This window comes from Barbus barbus (assembly GCF_936440315.1).
Source record: "Barbus barbus genome assembly, chromosome: 11".
Lineage (NCBI taxonomy): Eukaryota > Metazoa > Chordata > Actinopteri > Cypriniformes > Cyprinidae > Barbus > Barbus barbus.
Genome location: NC_136739.1, coordinates 18,472,092 through 18,489,303, shown reverse-complemented (window position 1 = coordinate 18,489,303; position 17,212 = coordinate 18,472,092). Strand labels below are relative to the sequence as shown.

At 38.8% G+C, this 17,212-nt stretch overlaps 1 protein-coding gene across 1 annotated transcript in view; it reads left to right on the top strand.

Moving 5' to 3' along the window:
- The window catches only part of LOC306877339 (integrin beta-5-like), a 39,748-nt gene extending 31,221 nt beyond the window's left edge, over positions 1-8,527 (top strand). Inside the window, exons 12-15 of the mRNA XM_079429058.1 lie at positions 817-917; positions 2,200-2,319; positions 2,550-2,716; positions 4,157-8,527. Coding sequence (XP_079285184.1) covers positions 817-917; positions 2,200-2,319; positions 2,550-2,716; positions 4,157-4,255 — 487 coding nt within the window. The 3' untranslated portion in view covers positions 4,256-8,527. The remainder of the gene's footprint in view (positions 1-816; positions 918-2,199; positions 2,320-2,549; positions 2,717-4,156) is intronic.
- Positions 8,528-17,212: the final 8,685 nt, after the last annotated feature.

The following is a 17,212-nucleotide window of genomic DNA, read 5'->3' as shown; positions in this document are numbered from 1 at the left end:
CGGTCACTTGCTCTTAAAATAATTTTTTTTTTTGGTCATATAGATGGGAGTAATACATCTTTCGAATCTGTAAAGACTCTGCTTATTTATGTGCACTCACAATAACAAACATTGCGCTTGTAAAATAATGAAAACAAACAGGATGCGCTTTCTGGCATCTCAGTCTCTGTGAACTTGAGCGCGAAACTGTATATCTGTGTATATCTTTGCCTTACAGACATGAAAAATATATCTATAGAGAGTGAAATGTCTACTTTCAAATGAACCAATTCAAATGGAAAACACATATTCTCGGAGTATGTAATCCGTATGAAACATGCAAACTGGCAAATCCACTACTGTGGAGATGAGTTTGTCACCAACTTCATCTCTTAAACCAAAAACAAAAAAGCACTAGTTTATCAATAAATTATTAAAATGTTAATGCTGCCTCCTTACAGTTTTTGTTACTCCTTACTGTTTTACTTCTGCCGGTGTGCTCTGGCAAGCTTTATTTGTTCGCTTGAGTGCTTAAGCAATGTAGGAAATTAAAGTTAGTAAATTTAGTAAATATATTCATGGATCATGATCTTTACTTAATATCCTTATGATTTTCGGCATAAAAGCAAAATCAATAATTTTGACCCATGCAGTGTATTTTTGGCTATTGCTACAAATATACCCCAGTGACTTAAGACTGGTTTTGCGGTCCAGGATCACATATGGTCTCCATTAGACTCCTCAGAGCTGACTGGCAGAGTCTGAGATATCTTTCCTTTGTCAATGACTCTTGTTTAGATTCAACCTTGTCAGGCTTTTCTGAATGTTTCTCCTCAGGGAATGCATCGAGTGCCATCTCTTTAACATGGGGAGACTGGTCGATAACCAGACCTGCCAGCGCATGTGCAAGGATAAGATCATCACCGTGGAAACACTCAGTGAGTGCACACTCAACACACTGAATGATGTTATGGGGAGGCTTCTCGATCACTTCATCTCTCCACCCTGCACAAACACACTTCTTCCTCTGATACAAAAACATATGTGGTTTAAGCCAAAGAACAACATTTTTAAATTAGTTTGTTTGTATGTTTATGCTCTGCTATAAATTAACCAATCAGTGTTTATATAGTACTTGTATTGACTCGTTTGGGAACTCAAAAAGCATGCTAAAACTTTACACAATTATGCTTGCTTAACATGCATCTTCCTTTAAGTTCAGTCAAAGAGAAAAGTTGAACCCAGCAGTGATCAGGAGCTCAGTTCAGAGATCAGTCGGTCTCATCAGGACACCCTGGTCGAGCGCCACAGTTTGTGCTTCCTGGTCGTGATTGTGTTACCCGCAGCAGGGTGAAGCACAGTTTGTGGTGTATCATCATGGCCAGCTCTGTTTGTTATTATCTAGAGAATGTGAATCTGGACGTCTCAGCAATACTCGCTGTTCTGTGTCCCACTGTGAAAGCATGTGTTTACTTCTCTTCCTCTAAAACCCTGCTGTTAATACAAACCACTAACATGTAAAATGCTCAAATTCATTTAGAATAGCAATTTAGAAAACACTTTCTTGTTGTGTATACAGATTTTTTTATTTATTGTATTTTTGTATATTTCTTATTTTATTTATTTATAATTATAAAGGTTTTATTAGAGTCCGAAAGCTATGAATAAAGTTTGAGACCTTCTCCAGGGTATTTATAACAGGCTTTATTGCTGGAGGAATTTCTTTTTGCATGCGTCTAGGAATGCGTGAATGAATGTTTATAGTGGAGCGATATGAAGCTGGACTTATTCGCTGAAATACTGTAGTGAAACATTCAGGTTGCTTGTGAACTCTTTAAGGACTTTCCATGTCACCCCTAATTGTATAAGAAGGCATCATGGATTTGATGTTTCACAACATTTCTCTGCCGTTTCAGTCAGCTGACTTCCTTAATGGACTCCACATGTGCATACCGGAAACATCTAGCTCTTTTAGACAGAGGCTCCGTAGTTAAATGACCGTTAGGAAGGGAGAAACTTCCTAGTCTGTTGGGGATTTTAATTATGATGACATTTAAACATTCTTGATCAGTCTGGGTCCTTGTTGAAGAATGCAAGGTCTGGTCCAACTATAATTTCAATGTTTCAGTGTTTATGCTGTTGGCTCGACGTCTTTCGCATTTTATTGCCTCAGACACAGTTTGGACAGCTGTTTTATTAAACTAAACTCCTCTTTTACAGAAACTGATGATTCTAACACTGTTCAGTGCGTGTATAAGACCGAGAATGACTGTGTGATGAAGTTCACCTACTCTGAACATGCCAATGGCCAGTCGGTCCTTACCGCTCTTAAAGAGCCAGGTCAGAGTTTAGCACTTCACAACTACCCCACTGTGTTTTACAACTGTGTTTTAGAATCATGTTTAACACACTCATTTTTGGAAAATATATAAGAAGAAATGATCAAAGTAAAATAAGTTTTTTTTTTTTTTTTCTTTATTGTCAATTCTCATACAAGCATTGTTTTAAATGGGAAAGTACATCATATCATACATTATAGCTATGCATTTATGTATTTTGTGTGTTTACAGAATGTGGTGTTGCCCCAAATGCCATGACGGTGCTCTTGGCAGTTGTTGGCAGCATCTTGTTGATGGGCATCGTGCTGCTAGCCCTCTGGAAACTGGTCATCACCATCCATGACCGCCGTGAGTTTGCACGCTTCCAGAGTGCACGTTCACGAGCACGATACGAGATGGTGAGATTTAATCCATGTATTGCTCTACGTTTGATTCAAATGATAGAAATCAGATTACTTGTGACTGAAATGTTGGAATACTTGTTTGTCACAATACCTGTGACAAAATGTTTGCTTGATTCCATTAAGGGTGCAGTTTTGCTAGCATTATTTTATTATATTTTTTTTATTTGCATACCATCGTTCAAAAGTTGTTTTTTTTTTTTTTTTTTTTTTTTACGTTTTTGAAAAGTCTCTTATGCTTACCAAAGCTGCATTTCTTTATCAAAAATACAGTAAAACGGTACTATTGTGAAATATTACAATATTAATGAACTGTTTTCCTTTTTGTTTCTTTTTTTTTATAACAGTATTTTAAAATGTAATTTATTGCTGTGATGAAAAGCTGCATTTTCAGCAGCCATTATTACTGTCTTCAGTGTCACATGATCCTTCAGAAATCATTCTAATATGCTGATTTAGTGCTCAAGACACATTTCTTCTTGTTATCAGAGTTGAAAACCGTTGTGCTGCTTGCTGTTTTTTGGGGAAGTCATACTTTTTTCAGTATTCTTTGAATATAAATTTTAATGCTGTCAAAGATTAATCGCGAATAATCGCATCCTAAGGTTTTTGTTTACATATGTGTGTATGTACTGTGTATATTTATGTATATATAAATACACACACACATGCATGTGTATATTTAAGAAAAATGTTATGTTTATACATTTAAAATATTTATATATTATATCAATTATATTGACATAAATAGACATGTAAATATTTTCCAAATATATACTGTATACATAATATATGTGTGTATACTGTGTATATTTATTATGTAAACAAAAACTTTTATTTTGGATGCGATTAATTGTTTGGCAGCACTATTAAATTTCAAAGTAAATGCAAAACTGTTCTTTAAAATAGATTTTTTTTAAAGAAGGATACATAAATATATTTACTGATCAATACAATGCATCATTGCTGAATAAAATAATTTTTTCAAAAAATAAAAAGGAAAACATTTATCAATATTAAAACCAGTTGTGCTGATTGTTTTTATTTAATTAAATTTTTTTTTATTTTACTTTACAACTTTACATTTTATTTAGAAATCTTATGTAAACCAAATAAAAGTATTGATTTGTTTCTTTTGAATGGTTGTGTAGCTGCAGTCTAATGCATTCATATACCATTGTTTATAAGTTATTTAAAATGCAAATAGCCTGAACTGGCCACTCTATGCAATCAAAAGGACAAAAACAACTAGACTTTGATTGAAACCATGAGGCCTTTTGGAAAACATCAGTCAGCTGGGATTGCAGATCAGTTATGATGATCAATCCAAGGCTTTGGTTCAAAGACTGTGTTCGCTCTGCCCTTCTAACCATGTGCATTTCAATGAACCCATCTGACCTATTTATTCCTGTCTCTCTCCCCTTGTCTTCTTCCTAGGCATCTAACCCTGTTTATAAGCGGTCTATCCCCTCTCACCCAATGGAGACGGTTTTCCATATGCATAGTATCAAGTCATGCAACGGAGGAGTCCACTGATTGACCTGCATTTGGACTGGGGGACATGGCAGGACCTGTCCAGCGCACCTCTGCACTACAGTGGAGGACAGAGACAAAGCAAATCTTTTGGTCTTTCAGTCTGATGAGCAGCAGTCACATGCCGAATTTGAGAAGAGGATTGGCTTGACTAGTTGGAGAGGCAGGGCTTACCGGCCTTTTCCAGAATTCAACATGAGTGATAGACATTGACCTGCAATGGACCGCTTGCTTGAATATAATTCCTAATTGTCTCCAGTTCTAACATACCTCCTGCACATTATGATGGATTTGCTGTGCATTGTTTAGGCAAAGAGACATGAAGTGTATATTTTTAACAGTGTGTCTTTCCCAGCCGTTACACATTTTACATCAGTTTTTTTACCACATGTACAGTAGTCAGATGCCGTAAAGTGTTCATAGAACACAAAAATGCAAAATTATACATAAACTCTTTAATGAAGTGATGGGTACTAACCTAACCAGAGCAATCAATGTCTTAACTTGTTTGGCACATTGTTTATTGGGTTGAGGTTTATAAAGTAAAGAAAGAAATGTCACTCTACAATGCTAATCTTTTGTGTATTGCCACAGGTTACAAATTTTCATAAAGATTTTCAACTGTATGCAATAACACTGCCTGCTGATAATTCAGAGTGTCTCGTTTGTTCTTGGAACAATTACATTTAGAAGTTCCACACCCATCCCATCAGGACCTGGAATAAATAAAAAATTAGACACTAACTGCAAGTAAGAACTGAGACTGACCCCATGCCGGTACTTAGTCATGTTTGTCTACTTATTTTTGTTTTTTTCCGGTTTTTTTTAATGCATTTTTTTACATATAAGGTGTACGTTTTCGAAACTCTTACTGCAAAAATCCAAACTGATTACGCTGCTAATCAATCTTTCAAAACCAGATCTCATGCTTTCACTGGTTATATATAATTTCATTCCACATAATCATTGTTTCAAAACAACATATTTGTTTGTCAGGTGTGGTGACGCAGCTCATTAGAGAGGCCAGAGAGAACAAGGGCAACATGTCAGTGCTGTGGCTCGATCTGGCAAATGCATATGGCTCAATACCACACAAGCTTGTGCAGCTCACTCTGACAAAACATTGCGTCCCCACTAGGGTCAGAGACCTCATCGCTGACTATTACAACAACTTCAGGAGGAGAACCTCTTCAGGAGCAGTGACATCAGGCTGGCATAAGATTGAGATCGGTATCATTACGGGCTGTACCAACAATTCTGTTCTCCCTGGCCATGAATATTCTCACAAAGTCTGCTGAACCAGAGTGTAGAGGGCCCAAGACGAAGTCAGCTCAACGTCAGCCACCGATAAGAGCATTTATGGATGACCTCACAGTCACCACAGAGTCAGTTCCAGGCTGCCGGTGGATTCTAAAGGTTCTCGAAAAGCTAATTGAGTGGGCACGGATGAGTTCTCAGCACCATTGATCTCGACTTGGCTGGTTTGAAAGAGGAAAAGTAGATGACAAGTCCCGGTTCAGTGTCGCAGGGGTAACAATACCGACCGTCACCGAGAAGCCTGTTAAGAGCTTAGGCAAGGTGTTTGACAGCACCCTGAGGGACGCAGCATCTATCCAGTCAACCTGCACTGAGCTGGACAGATGACTGAAGTCAGTGGACCGGTCTGGATTACCAGGGAAGTTCAAAACTTGGCTATACCAGCATGGAATTCTTCCCAGGATCCTGTGGCCACTCCTCGTCTACGAAGTGCCAATCTCGACGGTGGAAACCTTAGAGAGGAAGGTCAGCAGCCACCTCAGAAAATGGCTGGGGCTTCCAAAAAGTCTAAGCAGCATCGCACTCTATGGGCACCGCAACAAACTGCAACTGCCACTCAAGTCCTTGGAAGAGGAGTTCATGGTAACGAGAGGCAGGGAAGTGTTACAGTATAGAGACTCAAGTGATCCAAAGGTGGCAAAGGCTGGAATTAATGTTAGGACTGGTCGGAAGTGGAAGGCTGAGGGGGCTGTTCGACAAGCAGAGGCAAGATTAGATCACAACAGGCTGGTGGGAGTGGTAGCAAGAGGCAGGACTGGGTTCCTTTTCAACTCCCCACATTGACACCATCAAAGGGAAGGAAAGGCGTCGCCTAGTCCAGGAGGAGGTGAGAGCAGTGGTCGAGGAGGAGAGAACCTGCAGGACAGTGGGAATGAGGCAACAGGGTGCCTGGATACGATGGGAGAACGCGATTGAGAGGAAGGTGACGTGGGCGGAGCTGTGTAAGGCAGAGCCACAGCGGATCAAGTTTCTCATCCACACGGTATATGATGTGCTTCCTAGCCCATCAAACCTTCACATATGGGGCCGAGTGGAGTCACCGGCATGTCCACTGTGCTCCAGGCGTGGAACACTAGAGCACATTCTGAGTTGCTGCCCAAAGGCACTGGGAAAGGGGAGGTACAGGTGGAGACATGACCAGGTGCTGAAGGCCATCACTGAAGCCATTGCTGCAGGAGTCGAGTGGGCCAAGCACTCCCGCCCCTCCAAGCAAGCCATCACCTTCATCAGAGCTGGAGAGCAGCCAAGATCAGCTGCAAAAACATCTGCAGGCATCCTGGCCATTGCGAGGGACTGGCAGCTGTTGGTGGACCTGGAGCAGCAACTCAAGTTCCCCAACCACATTGTGACCACCACCTTAAGACCAGATGTTGTTCTCTTGTCCGAGTCCACCGAACAAGTGGTTCTGTTGGAGCTAACAGTCCCTTGGGAAGATTGCTTGGAAGAGGCTTTTGAAAGGAAGCTCGCCAAGTACGAGGGACTGGTCAGCGAGTGTCGACAAGCCGGATTGAGAGCAAGGTGTCTCCCAATTGAGGTTGGAAGCAGGGGCTTTGCCCGATCTCTGTGCAGAGCCTTCAGTCTGTTAGGCATCGATGGAGTGAGGAGGAGAAGAGCAATCTATAATATCACCGAAGCAGCAGAGAGAGCTTCAAGATGGCTATGGCTCAAGAGAGGAGATCCATGGGGGCAAGGTAGCTAGATTTGCCAACTGGGCACAAGCTGGGGTCTGATCAGCCTCAGATGGGTCGCCTGGATGAGGGTGTATGATGTTGAAAGACCCGAAACACCCAATGATTCCAGGAACATCTCTGAAGATGTGTCCAGTAGCATCAGTAGATGTATTTGTACAGCTGTAATAAATGAGAACATTTGGTTGACCTTTCAATTTACAGTCAGTTCATTCAACATCAAACAATGCAAGATACATGTTTCAAATTAGCCATGTTGCTGAATTATAGAGGTTACAGTAATACAGGCTACAGGTTGCCCATTAGACAATTTACTTAGACAATGTACTTAACTTGCGTAATTGATGTAAAATCCATTAAGTTTGTAATACTGTCTGTCCAGTGTGTCAACAAAAGGAGTGATGAAGATATGACATGGCCATGAGGTTTTGTGTAGTACAATTTGTTGCCAGTGCATAAATGTTGTCACTTTACCATATGACTGGGTCTGTACTAGTTTTGCAGCTTTCTTGGGTAACTTGCATTACTTTGACAGTCTCTAACATGGTAAGTCCTCTGTTTACAGTCCCACATGGCATACATGTCTCTCTTATTCAGATGTGCCTCTGATCAATCTGACAGACACGCATTTAATTGTATCTTGCTCTGTATATTTATCAAAAATTGCAAATCTCTCTCTCTTTCACACACACTTTGAACATTGTGGTTATTATCTGATTTAAATTGCTTATACTGGAGCAATAATTTGTTTTACTTGGTTATCTGTTTCGGAAATTGCCAACCATGCAGTTCTACAGAATCTGTATGTCTAGAAATGTATAGATACCAAATGATTCCCTGATTAACCATTAAGATCAGTTGGATTAAATCATAGACAGACATTAATCTGAACGAGAAGAGCGGCAAATGAAAAGTTTGATCCTAATAGCATTATGAATGGCAGTTGTTGTGAATGAAATGTTTACATAGATGAAACACATTTGTGTTATTAAAAGGGTACTTTGTGATTGTGTTTTGTACTAACGCAGTTGAAAACACTGATGTTTGGAAAAGGTGCATTTTGATGATCGGTTGTGAGATTAGTACTAATAATTTTGAAAATGTACAGTTTGTGAAATATGAAATAAAATGAAAAATCTAATAAAATTTGAAAAAGCTGTAAAAGCACAAAAGGTACATTATTAAGGACCATTAATGTCAAGTCACCTTTGTATATGTAGTGCTTTATACAGTAAAGACTGTACAAAATAAATCAATTATGCAAACATCAAATATGAGACCAATTCATATTCTGCTTTAAAACAACTCTAAAAAGACAATAGTGTCATTGTTGATCTCCAGTCAGTCAGTTCATCAGTTATGAAACCAGTTCATCTATAAGGAGCTCTACAAAAAGACTGTTATTCAGTTCTATTTTGTCAGTTCAGTGTTGAATCAATTTACTTCAATAATACTGAAGTTTAGTCACTTATTAAACTAATTTGATTCAAGATGTGTTTAGAAATAGATCTACAGAATACAATTTCATCAGCAAGTTCACACAGAAGCAGTGCAGTGGAAGGCAAAAATGTGTTTTGTTAATTTCCTGTCAAACTATAGTCATAAAGTACATTAACATGCACAATTTGATATCAGTGAGACTAAAGTAATAATGTGCCTTTTTAAACTGTCATACAAATGAATTAATCTAGTTGATTTTTTTTAAGTCAACTATTGTTATTTTTAGGACATTGCATGGCAATGGATAAAAACAAAACAGTTCTTTCAGGAAACAACAGTGAGATGTAATAAAGTCAGAAAGACTAGAAGACAACAGAAGAATCTGAGTACAGTCGATAGTATCATAAGGCGCACACAGAATTGACCATTTCAAAGTCAGACTAACCAACCTAGATAATGCCATCTGTATCTCTGCTTTATGACGTGCAGACAGAAAACATGCAACATGTATTGTATGCACACACCTTTAGCCATGTGTGGTTGTATAGACAGATGAAGACTTGCGCTCAAGTATGCAAAAACTAGTACTTTCAAACATACAATCTTAAGGTCTTTTTGTTTGATGCTAACAAAACATGTCAGCACAGCAGGGAATGACACAACCACCCTTCTGTAAACTGACAGGACAATCTGACTTAATACTGCAAACTAGGTGACAGAAGCCCTTGATCTAAGAGGGCCGTGCACCTGGAGTGAGCAAGGGGCTTAGTGGGCTAAAGTTTGCTTAGCACCGTTTATTTGTCATATTCTCCTGTGACTCCTGTGAAGGCAGCTTGTATTATGCTTCAAAGGTGTGGCACAGAAGGGTTTTTTTTACCTGCAGCGAGGAAGATTGGGAGTATAAATCAGCCATTGTGTGTGTGTGTGTGTGTGTGTGTGTGTGTGTGTGTGTGTGTGTGTATGTGGTGACGTATCAAAGGCCTCAGGTTCAGTTACAGAGAGCAGCTGTGTTTGCGATGGGGAAAGTGCACAGGGTAGTTGACAAATAAAAATTGGATTGTGTCCTATGGTGTGACATAGCAAAAATGTAGAAAAAAACTTGACACAAATAACATGAGAAAAAAAATTATCGTCATTCTTAGTTACAAATAGCATTTTGAGATGAGACTTAAGGGTTGCATGTAGAAATACAAATATGTGTAAGGAGCTCCAGTGGCTCTTCCCTGTTAGGATGTCAACCCTGTGGTTTGCTCATAAATCACGTTCCCAGAGTTCGATGAACTAAAATGCTGTTTTCCTCCAGAGCCGTGAGCCAGTATCAACAGCCAGAGCATTCAGACAGAAGTGAAGTCATGTACACGCCTCTGAATGCAGGAAGGGAAAGTAGGTTTGTGTCTTAGGTGTAATGTCTGAGTTGAGCCATTAGGAGCTGAACAGCAACAGATGTGACTGTGAATGCCTGATCTTCTGCCCTCTCAAATCTCTCTCTTCTTCACCTAGTTCATTTCTCATTTCCTTCAAATAAACTCATGGCCATGTGGGTTTGGATTTTGTTTTCCCTTCATAAAAAAACTCTTCATTTAAAAACTGCAAGTTGTGTTTACTTATGTTATCTTTGATTAATATTTAAATTAGTTTGATGGTCTGAAATATTAAAGTGTGACAAACATGCAAAAAAATAAAAAAATCAGGAAGAGGGGCCAACACTTTTTCACACCACTTTATACACACATCATTCAGTAGAGTGAGAGGTATTTGTTGCCTGTGCCGATATTTGGTTATTTCCCAGGAACTGTATAAACAAATCCCAAATTTGATGCTAGTCATTTAACTTTCCCTTTATACTGTAGGTTATTCTTTCCAGTACAATATAATGTGCCAAATCTTTCAACCAATGGTCAATGGATGGACCTTCTATGTTCTTACGTACAGTAGAACGCTATCAAACGTCTTGCAATAACTAAACAAATGTCTATAACATGGTAATGATAAACTTACAGGAAATAAACCCAAAGCACACATTTCAGGGGTAACTGGAATTGGTTTTGAAATAAGGTCTTAGGAGTTTTAACATTTTTGACCCCAAACTTTTGAACAGTAGTCTGTTTTATTTAAACAGAAGCATTAGGCCTGTGCACCATGGAGTTTTCTAGCCATCTAGATGTGCCAAATGTGTCTTTTATAGGAGCAGTGTCCTTCATTTCCAGGGAGACGTGATAACTGAATGTTGAGCCTTACTGGAATGCAAGGTATGTCCTGCAGCACTGTTACCCAGACTTCATTTATCTGGTCTTACTCACCTAATGACTCTGTCTCTGACTGACTGACTGACTGACTGTTTGTGTTCAGCGATGGAATGTAGAATCGCTCTATTTGTGAGCATATAGAGACTTGACTAATGCAATAAGCTTCTTTATGTTTATTATCAAACACTGACTGTGATGCACAGTGCCCATGTTAACCTTTACACTTATGCTTTTCTGTGAACCTCTGAGACAATAACAATGGCTGCAGCACATGTTCAGCACTGCTGATGAATCATTTGTGATTTAAATGTTTTTGTAAAGTGGGGCATACTGGCCTTGTCCAGATTCTGGGAAAATATTGTACATGTGTGTTTTTACATGTGGCATAGTGTGTTTACCCATAAAAAATCATGTGGGTATTTATGAGTTTTTTGTCTTTATGCTTGAGTGTCTGATCTTTGTCAGTAGCATTACTCATTCACAGGACCAAATTTCACACGTTTTATGCCAGTATTTTTTCATCACCCTATGCAGAACCCAGTCAAGAAGACATAATGTACTGTATGTCCTGCACACATAATTTTATATGTAACACTGAAGGATCACACAGGTACTAACATCAAAAAGTGTCCAGATTTCTTTAATTTAGACAGTTTGTTCTGGATTTAAAAAATGAACAAGATTAACCAAAGACTAGATTTTACATCAGTATAGACAGTCTTGATAAAACTTCCTTCATCTGGACATAAATGCAGTTACCAGCGAAAATAGTTTTGTAACTAAATCGAATAAAATATTTTTTTTTACAACAATTTAACAGCGTTCTTATGGAACAAATAATCCTCTTTTTTGTGTGATTTATATTGTTTATGTAAGTAAATATGTAAGAAATGTGCGCCACGGACACAGTGCTCTGTCCTATAGCACCATCTACTGGATGACGTTTCATATGGTGCATGTTCACAGACATCCGGTGTCATTATGCTGGCCAGCATTTGGCGGGTCGTCTATCATTTTCCAAGGTTTTTGTTTCCTGTGCGCCTTTTTATCCATCTTTCGCAAAGAATGGAGCTGCGTTGGAGTGTTTGATAGTATTTTGGGTGCTGTCATATCGCTACACGACCCCGCCCCCTGGCTCATTGTCTCCACCCCTAAACCTACCAATCTCCACCCCCTAGATGTGGATCCAACCCGGCCCCCTGGATCTTTGTTCTGCAGTGAGGGGCTACTGGACAAGTCAGTAAATTCGAATAAAATCACAGGCTTTGCTTATCCCGTGCATTCGCCACACGAAATTCAGATGTAGGGGGGTGGGGTGGGGTATTTCAAAATCACACATGGTCCCGAGATAATACAAATCCCGTGCGAATAGGGCTTTAGTGGTTTGTGAAAGGGTTCATATAAACAAATAAATACAAAATACAAAAATAACATAAAAGACAATAAGAATAGTCAATATAATAATGTCCTGTTTTGCAGATTTTCTGAATATGTTAGCTTGAGGTTAAGAACATTATGACAGGATTTTTAATTTTGGGTGAACTATTCCTTTAAATCAGCAGAGGAAGAAGAGAGAGTCCTAAGTGACTCATATAATTGGAGTGTGTGAGGAGGGAGAATTTGGGTTTGGGTGTATTGGATGGTGTGTCTTTGTGGTTTTATACCACCTCAGTATGGTGTAGACTCAAGCAGGATGTTAGGTCATGGAATTACATGTCACGGTATGAAATTCTGCTTCTCTCCTCCAGAATGCAAGGTTGAGCAGGTCAAAGACACAATGGCTACATGTGACCTGGAGACTGAGACCAGCTCTCCACATAAGTTTATTTGTGCAGTAGTGTGTCATACACTGTAAAAAATTTCATGCAGTTTTCAACTAATTATTATTTAGTAACTAGTTCCACAGAAATGTTATGTTCAGTCAATTTCTGACTTCAAAGTGTTATCTGAATTGTTATTTTTTAGTTGGCTCAACCTTTAGTGAACTAGTTTTAAAGTCCATTCAACTAAAATGTTTTAATTGGTCAAACATTTAGAAAACTACAGCAAGTTATGTCAATTAAAATTTAACCATTTACTCTATGTGTTTTATGTTAGCTCAACTAAGATTTATTATTTGGGCAACATAAGAAATTGCTGGGGAACTACATAAACATATATTTTTATAGTTTAACAGAATTATTAAAAATGATTAACTTATTTATCAATCACTAAAAACACACACTTTACAATCTCCATTTATAACATTTTCATACAAACTAAACATACAGGAATGAAGAAAAAAAGTCACCTACATCTTGGATGGCCTGAGGGTCAGTACATTTTTGGGTGAACTATCCCTTTAAAACTCCAGTTGACAAACATTACATCTGTAATACAACTGCAAAATTAAGTTTAAAATTTGTTTAATTAACTAAGGAAAACTAAACAAGCTAAACAAAATGTTAGCAAACAAACATTTACAAATATTGTTACTGTTTACAATTACATCTTTAAAATAAAAAATATATATATTATAGTAATATAGTATATACACTGTAAAAAAAGAAGAAAGTTGAGCCAACTTAAAATTTTAAGGCAACCAGCTTCAGCAGATTTTTGAGTTCTCTCAGTTCTCTTCAACTTTTTTTTTTACAGTGTAGTTCTAGTACATAAATGTAAGCGTTACAGTATACATAGCGCTTTATACGATACTGATTGTGTCAAAGCAGCTTTACAGAGTCAAACAGGAAGATAATTTGTCAGTAATGCAAGTCATTTTTCAAGTTAAAGTCAGTTCATTGGTGATTCAGTGATGACATCATCCAGTTCAACTCTCTTCCAATAATGTCTGTGCAATCAGCCAAGCGTCCCCAAATAAGCAAGTCAAAGGCGACAGCCGCAAGGACCCAAAACTCCATCAGCGACAGAAATTGAGTAGAACACCAGGCACAGTCGGGGGGCAGTTCTCCTCTGGCCAGACGAAACCAGCATGGCGTGGTTTAATTCTAGGCTGCAACACAGGTCAGATTGAGCAGAGGACTTGTCTGGTTCACGTGTTCTTGTCTGGTTCACGTGGTCTTGTCTGGTTCACGTGTTCTTGTCTGGTTCACGTGTCTTGTCCCGATGGCCAACGAGTTCTTCGGAGGGGATCTGTCTCTGGGGCTCATCTAGCTGACACAGTCTCCGCTGACATTCAGGGCTATAGGGGTCGTCATAGGTGCTGATCCACCATCTGATCTGGATACGGACTGGGTGACTACATTCACTTCGGATGAAACAGACTAATATTAGCGTAGATGCCACTGAGAACAGTAGAGCACATTATAATTTTATTATTTTTATTGCTGATTTGAAATACAGTGGTGTGAAAAAGCGTTGGTTGATTTTTTGGTGCTGATTTTTTATTTTTTTGCATGTTTGTCACACTTTAATATTTCAGATCATCAAACAAATTTAAATATTAATCAAAGATAACACAAGTAAACACAACATGCAGTTTTTGAATGAAGTTTTTTATTATGAAGGGAAAACAAAATCCAAACCCACGTGGTCCTGTGTGAAAAAGTGCTTGCCCCTAAACCTAATAACTGGTTGGGCCACCCTTAGCAGCAACAATTGCAGTCAAGCGTTTGTGATAACTTGCAATGTGTCTGTTACAGCGCTGTGGAGGATTTTTGGCCCACTCATCTTGGCAGAATTGTTGTAATTCAGCCACATTGGAGGTTTTTCGAGCATGAACCGCCTTTTTAAGGTCATGCCACAGCATCTCAATAGGATTCAGGTCAGGACTTTGACTAGGCCACTCCAAAGTCTTAATTTAGTTTTTCTTCAGCCATTCAGAGGTGGATTTGCTGGTGTGTTTTGGATCATTGTCCTGCTGCAAAACCCAAGTTCGCTTCGGCTTGAGGTCACGAACAGATGGCCGGACATTGTCCTTCAGGATTTTTTGGTAGACAGCTGAATTCATGGTTCCATTTATCACAACAAGTCTTCCAGGTCCTGAAGCAGCAAAACAGCCCCAGACCATCACACTACCACCAACTATTTTACTGTTGGTATGATGTTCTTTTTCTGAAATGCTGTGTTACTTTTACGCCAGATGTAATGGGACACACAGCTTCCTAAAAGTTCAACTTTTGTCTCGTCAGTCCACAGAGTATTTTCCCAAAAGTCTTGGGGATCATCAAGATGTTTTCTGGCAAAACTGAGACGAGCCTTTATGTTCTTTTTGCTCAGCAGCGGTTTTCGTCTTGGAACTCTGCCATGCAGGCCATTTTTGCCCAGTCTCTTTCTTATGGTGGAGTCATGAACACTGACCTTAACTGAGGCAAGTGAGGCCTGCAGTTCTTTAGATGTTGTTGTGGGGTCTTTTGTGACCTCTTGGATGAGTCGTCGCTGCGCTCTCGGGGTAATTTTGGTCGGACGGCCACTCCTGGGAAGGTTCACCACTGTTCCATGTTTTCACCATTTCTGGATAATGGCTGTCACTGTGGCTTTATAACCTTTTCCAGACTGATAGATCTCAATTACTTTCTTTTTCATTTGTTCCTTAATTTCTTTGGATCTCAACATGATGTGTAGCTTTTGAGGATCTTTTGGTCTACTTCACTTCTTCTTCTTCTTCCGTTTTTTGGCACGTTGCATTCATTGTGCATATCGCCACCTACCTTTGCTGTTATGCAGCCATGATTTCTTATGATCAGTACTTCCCTTTTTTTTTTTTTTTTTTTTCTCTCTCTCTCTTGCCTCTTTCTCACATATCCATCCATATATATAATTATTTGATGCTCCATCCCATTCCATCTCCCAAAGCCGTCTACTTCACTTTGTCAGGCAGGTCCTATTTAAGTGATTTCTTGATTGCGAACAGGTGTGGCAGTAATCAGGCCTGGGTGTGGCTAGAGAAACTGAACTCAGGTGTTAATTTGTTTGATAATTTGAAACATAAAAGTGTGACAAAACATGCAATAAAATAAAAAAATCAGGAAGGGGGCCAACACTTTTTCACACCACTGTATGTAATTTAATCGCGAGTTCAGCGAGCCGTTTTTGAGATTTCAGGATTCCCCCGTTCTTTTAGATAGGACTTGGTCTTGTCTGAGCTGCCCAGAGGCGTTGCAAATATGGCGGCCGAGTGAACGGACTTTCCTTGAAAGGGACTTTGGCACTGACAACAAGTTTCTGTCTGCGTCTCTGCATGTGTGTGTGAGTGCGTGTCTGTACTGTGTGTGTGCATCTGAGAGAGAGAACGGGAGAAAGAAAGCATGATTTCCGTACATAAAGAAAGTGGAAAACGCAAATAGTTTGCCATTTTTTACTCTATTGTTTGTTATATTTATTTGCTCAATGTCTTCTAGTGTTTTAGTTCTTTTACTCTTGTAGATAGCCCATAGTATAACAAAAAAATTATATATATGTTCATTGTGTTTGGGCCCCCCTGGACGAGCGAGCAGGCACGTGCCTAGAATGCCTATGCATAAATCCGGCCCTGAGGCAGGTTAAATGTGATGCACATTCTGTTTATGATGAAATGATCCAATGGAGTGATCTAATAATCTCTTTACTAGTTTCTATAACAAAGTATAACATACATGCCAAAATCAATATTAGAAATTATATTTACTCCAACATTAAGACAGACAAATGTCCAAAGTTCTTGGATGAACTTTTCTTTGGCAGCTTTCATGATGTGTCCTCTGTCTTCCAGAGTGTGTAGGCACATCATAAACTCACAGACTAGAAAAGGACTGTATGAAACCACAGAGCGAGCTGGACATTGTTACAGGTTAGTGTATGGCATGAAATCATGAGAAGGAGGGATGGAAATAAACATTTTAATTCATGTAGTAGGCAGTACTGTTGAACAGAGTGGGTGACTCAACACCTCTTAAATTTAAGAAAGATCGGTTGTTATTTTGGTGAAATCTGCTAGCAATTATTCTTGACCGTCTATGTTGCGAAAATAAGTTCCAGATTAAAAACAAATGAATACAGTTATACTAGAAATTAAACAACAGTCCAAGTCGGTCAGTTTCTGCTAAGATTTATTTGTTTTTATGTTTGGGGTTCCAGAGACCTGAGATTTGATCTTATTTTTAAAAAATATTTAATTTGTTCTTTGTCATTTTTGAACAGAGTCCCATTGTAATTTTTTAAAAGAAGAATAATATACAAACACCTTTTAGAGATCATTGATCAGTTTATGTGATATTTTCCATCCAATCAAAAAATCAAAGAAAAGGCTTTTCATCTAGATATTCACATACAGTACATTCAAGAGGAAGGCT